Source organism: Macadamia integrifolia, chromosome 13, assembly GCF_013358625.1.
Source record: "Macadamia integrifolia cultivar HAES 741 chromosome 13, SCU_Mint_v3, whole genome shotgun sequence".
Classification (NCBI taxonomy): Eukaryota; Viridiplantae; Streptophyta; class Magnoliopsida; order Proteales; family Proteaceae; genus Macadamia; species Macadamia integrifolia.
Genome location: NC_056569.1, coordinates 21,275,688 through 21,281,192, shown reverse-complemented (window position 1 = coordinate 21,281,192; position 5,505 = coordinate 21,275,688). Strand labels below are relative to the sequence as shown.

Genomic DNA, 5,505 nt, shown 5'->3' with positions numbered 1-5,505 from the left:
TGACATGACAGTGTCCAGTGTCATCGATGAGATAACAAAGTAGCTTGGTATGCATGGAGTGGTTTAATACATCATTAATAGGTGATGCGGGTTTTTGGGTCAAAACTGGCAAAATTGGCCTATTTACGATCGAGGGAATTTTTGGTATTGAAAATGGAATTTTTGGAAGATCATTTCTTCATAAAAAATATATATTATAATTTATTTAGTCTAGTGCATCTGATTTTGTCGCTTTCCGATACCGTATGAAGAAGTTACGGCATTTGTGGCAGTCAAGGGCAGTTTCGGTATTGAAGATGAATTTTTTAAATGAAGTGTTCTCCATGTAACAATACGAAAAAAATACAATCTTTCCAACGGTTCTGATTTCATCACGTTCCAATTCCGTATGAGAAAGATATGTCATTGGAAAGATATAGGGGCATTTTGGTCTTTTACATGGATGATTCAAATGACTGAGTCTTCTGAAAAGTCGTAGAGCATCCAGTTATGGTTACAACGCACTTTATTTTATCTCGATCAGATATCGTATGAAAAAGTTATAAGTGTTTCCGTAAAGTCGGTTTGAAAATTCAAACCGAAAATCCATCAGTTGCTCTCGGTGTTAAATGGATTTTTTGGAATATATTTTTGAAATTTAAAGGACTTTTGTGTAATTTCAAGATTTTGAAGGTATGAGTTGCAAGGGGTCTTTAAGCACTGAAATATCTGAAGGCAGGGGCTTTATTATAATAAAGAAGAGTAAAGGGAAGTGAAATGGATGGTCAAGATTCGACTACGTAGGCTTGATGCCCATCCAAAGGCTACTGAGATTTTGTGCTGACATAGACGAGATAGATGCTTGCGCATAGGATTTGATTGGTTAGATGCATAATTCTTGATGCACTGGGGCTACACCTTATCAACGCATGTTGGTGTGTTTCGCGTGTGTATAGAAGATATAAAAAAGATTCCAATCTTAATGATCTCATGAAATCTGATTAAAACCAACATGGAGGATTCAGATCCAACGGTCAATAAGCCTTTCATTTTTGTGAGTGGGAGACAAGCTCCCTTAAAATCTGGAAAAGCAACTAATCATCGACAATAAAAAGTGCATACTGACCACTGACGTCATCATGAAGTCATTAGTTGACTATTTTATTCGAATCTTGTGGTTGAGATTTACTATCCGTTATTTTAATCGGACGGTCTATATTAAGAGATTCTCTCCTTGATGAGATCTATGGCCAGATTTGTGCCACTGTTGTGCGTGCCGCCGGTGTAGCCTACGCCACTCCTACGAAGATTCCATTTCAGACTATCTCATTGCTCAAACTTCAAATGGTTATATCTCCTTCATTTTAACTCGGATTTGGGTGAACCAAGTTGCAGCTTCTTCGTTTTTTCAAGCCCCACACCATGGAAGCAAGAAAGATGAGTTTTCAGTGAAAGAAGGCTATGGTCTTGATAGGAGAAGCTTCCCCCTCTTTGTTGGTCCTTGAATGAACATGATAAATGTTCTTAGGCTATTAAAGGAGGTAAAAGAGGTGGTTGAAGTGTGTTAATGATACATTAACTCAAAGCCAATGAGGAAGAAAAGAAAGCAAGGATGTGTTTGCTTTGAAGAGCAAGAAGCCAAGGAGAGAGAAGGTGTGAGCACCAAACTTATCAGTACAAGTTTCCAGTCATCCCAGGTAATCAGTTGTGAGATTCTCTAACCTTTGATTTTACATTATATGCATGTATGTATGCTAGGGTTAGTTGTGGATGAATGTATACATGCTAGGTTAGTTGTGGATGAACTGTAAGCATGCTAGCTAGTTGTGGATATATTTGCTAGGCAAGGCTTAACTGTAGGGTATTAATATAAACCCCAATTTACTGTATTATTTATTGTGTGGTTAGTGGGTGCTAAGCACCGGGAGTGGGCGCTCCCGTGTAGTGGGTGCTACACATTGTATCGGTACTATAAGTGCCATCTCAGCTTCGGCTTGAGAAAATTGGGTGTGGGTACTCCCGACTGTGGGTGCAGTCAAAAGTAGTGTATTGAGTAGGTACGAAGCCTTTACAGGCACTACTCCGAGGATGTAGGCAAATTGCCAAACCTCGTAAAAATCCTGTATTGTGGGTGCATGTTGTTTGTATTTTATATTGAAGTGCATGGAATGTGAAATGGATGTACACACTTGGAAGTGCCTATGAGCTTTACTTTTCTTTTTGTGCATTTTAATAGAACTTAATATAATCATTCATAAAATAAATTGAATTAAAAAAAGAAGGATTGACAAGATCCTCTTTAAATTGTTTTTTTTTTTTTTTTTTGGAGGGGGTTTTAGGGGAGAAAACGAATACCACTTGGTCACATAGAGAGTGGTAAAATGATACCTCCACCCCTATTGATGCCAATGTGCACTCTCACCCTTATTGGCCTCTGCACTGGTGCAGGCAGCACGATCTAATGTTCTTTTCCGCTTTTTTATATATTTTCAATTTTACTCGTGTTAGGAATCTTCTCTGGACGATGGATACCTACATGTTGCTACTGCCACTAACCTCTGCTACTCACATTCACCTCAATCTGAGACTTCCTCGTTGGGTGGAGGAGGCGGAGCAACCAGCATTGCTGGTGTGTTGGCACTGTGGCAGTTTCCGTGACCCCTCATTGAAATGGCTACCTACCTAGCAGCAAGGTAGCTTGGTTACATTATGTGGTGTTGCACACAAGGATGAATGGGCTTTAGAGAGAGAGAGGGGGGGGGGATAGAGAGTGGAAAGGGGATGTAGCAGGATGCAGGCTGCCATGGGAGACCACCGGGGTTACCAAAGGTGGAGGAAGATGTGGTGGTGATGGGGAAAAGATGGTACCTTACATTAGGTATTCCATATAATTTACCAGAAAAAAAAGTGTCATGTATAATTTAATAAACATAAAGGGGGATAAGGTTGGGCGTACTTGCTAGCACTCCAACAGTGGAGGGTTGGGATGTGTGGTGCAAAGGGACTTTTCCAAGGGGGAGAGTATATAGACATGTACAGCTAGGCATGATGCTGGCATGGCCAACTTTGTCCCAAAAGATAAAAAAAATATAAAATTCAAAAATAATAAAATATAGAACATGTGAATTGTGCCATGCTTGTGTCATCCTCTCTCCTCTTCCTTATGAATAAGACTTCTAGCCTTTGCCTTTTTGTGTTAAGTCTTGTGACTTGTGATTGATGCATACTTTTGACCTCATGGTTTTAGTGCATGATAGTAGAACAAATTTTAGTAATCTCCAAAATCAATATGATAGTAGAATGAATCAGTATCGAATCATCTATATCGGATAGAAATACCCTTGCTTTTCCTAAAAACATTATATTTTCAACCTTTTTACCCTTAGTCTGTACCATTCAATCAATACAGTATCAATTAGGTATGGAGAGTGAGAGACTTACCAAAACTAATACAAATCGATCGCCTAATGCAAATGATCTGATACTGATACTTAAAATCATGATTTGCTTACCTAAAGCTGGGGTATGCCTAACCCTCTCTCTTATTAAAAATAGAATATATGAATTTTACCTGTATAACATTATCCAAAAAAGTCAATCATAATCTCTTACATCACCGTAAATCGGCAGCATACCTATCCATCCCTCTTCCATAAAGATTCTATCAGAAAAAAAGGAATTTGTCGCTTGCCCCCTGAGATAATAATGTTCCCTAGCCCATAGGGGTCCATCTATTTTAATTTTTTTTTGATAAGCAGGGAAAGGAAACCATTGCCGAAGAGTCCCAGGATAACCACATCCTTCAAATATAAAACGACACTATAAAGACCCCCATGTCTCTTCCATCTTCTTCCTCAGTTTTCGAACTGAGCTGAGGTGAGCCCCCAAAAGCTCTCCACTCCCTTTCGTACGTCTCCCAGTTTGGATTCTTCTCTCTCTCTCTCAATGGAAGGCTACGCAGCCCCGCTCAGGCATTTGATCACAAACTTTCCTCCCACCGGAGATCACCACCGTTCATTCCCACAATATCGTTACCATAACAAGCCCATGAAGGTGGCCATGCACCACAACCACCAATCATACTGGGCTTCCATAAGCTCTGACATCGAGGCCCACCTCAAGCAAACAGTTCAGATACGCCCACCCTTATCAGTGTACGAGCCCATGCACTACCTGGTCTTCTCCGCCCCAAGAACCATGGCTCCACCCCTCAGCATCGCCGCTTGCGAGCTCGTCGGAGGCCAGCCCGAGGAAGCCATCCCTGCGGCCTCGGTGCTTCACCTCATGTATGCCGCATCTATGGTGCACCAGCGCTTACTACACTCAGGCAGGGTGGTGGGTCCCACCACCAAGAGCGCCGACCACACTGCGGGCGTCGAGCTCCTCACGGGTGACGGCATCTTTAGTTTCGGGTACGAATTGTTGGCCCGACCATCGGTGCATCAACTTCCGGATCATAAACCCGAACGGATCTTGAGGGTGATCATGGAGATCACGCGTGCAATGGGCGCACAAGGAATGGTGGAGGGATTGTGTCTACAGCTGCGATACAGGGGATCAGTATCAGACGGTGGTGATACGGCGTCTGATGATGGTTTCATGATGGGTAAGGTGGGTAAGGTGGGCAGGGCTGTTGAGAAGATGGAAGGTGGGCTTTACGCATGTGGAGCTGCGTGTGGAGCCATCTTAGGGGGAGCTACCAAGGAGGAAACGGAGAAGCTGAGAAGCTTTGGACGCTATGCGGGCATCATACATGGGATGCTGACATCAATGGCTAGTGATGAACAAGAGGAGGAGGAGAAGGAAGGATTGAGTGAAATGGTGGAGAAGCTTAGATCTTTGGCTCTCAAGGAATTGGAATGCTTCGATCATCAACCAATGGTTGAGATCATTTCGAGCATTCTTCACTTGGATTCACTGATTCAGTTCAACCATTAAGCAGATTCAGTCACCCAGTTGAGTGTCACGATTATCATAGATGAATTTGGAAGAAATAGATGTGTAGATTGCAAATAAAGGAAAACTGTCTCATTTCCTAGTCGGGTAGCGTTTGCACCAGTGTGGAACCAATGAGAATGCACACATAGGCATTTACTTGGATGAGATTTAGGTTTTCACATGGGTGCAGTGGTAATTTCAAGTGGTCATGTCTTCCACGCCCTCTATGCGATGGACAGTCTTTTTTTTCTCTTATATTTTTTTAGGGGAGAAAGAGCCCTCCTTGGTTACACTGCCGTATGTGTACACATTAAGGATGATAAAATGAAAATCTATCCATATTGATGCCCATGTGCCAACCTCTTGTTGGCCCTTGTGTTGGTGTAGGAGTTGCATAGCTAAGGAGCATTCATTTCCTCATTTTCAGACATAATTTTGGGGAAAATATACTCTCAGTGACATTGTGTGAATTCTTTCCCATGCTTTCTAACAAATGGTCAAGACCCCACATATATTTTATTTTCATCTTATTTGTAAGCATGGGTCCACATGGATGATACATTTTTTTAACCTTGATTTGTGTAGTGT

The 5,505-nt window shown here is 41.8% G+C and overlaps 1 protein-coding gene across 1 annotated transcript; it reads left to right on the top strand.

Moving 5' to 3' along the window:
• The first annotated feature begins 3,854 nt into the window (after positions 1 to 3,854).
• On the top strand, positions 3,855 to 5,207 carry LOC122058711 (heterodimeric geranylgeranyl pyrophosphate synthase small subunit, chloroplastic-like). Its single transcript, XM_042621372.1, has one exon. The coding sequence runs from the start codon at positions 3,925 to 3,927 to the stop codon at positions 4,915 to 4,917; it is 993 nt and encodes a 330-aa protein (XP_042477306.1). The 5' UTR covers positions 3,855 to 3,924; the 3' UTR covers positions 4,918 to 5,207.
• The last annotated feature ends 298 nt before the right edge of the window (positions 5,208 to 5,505 follow it).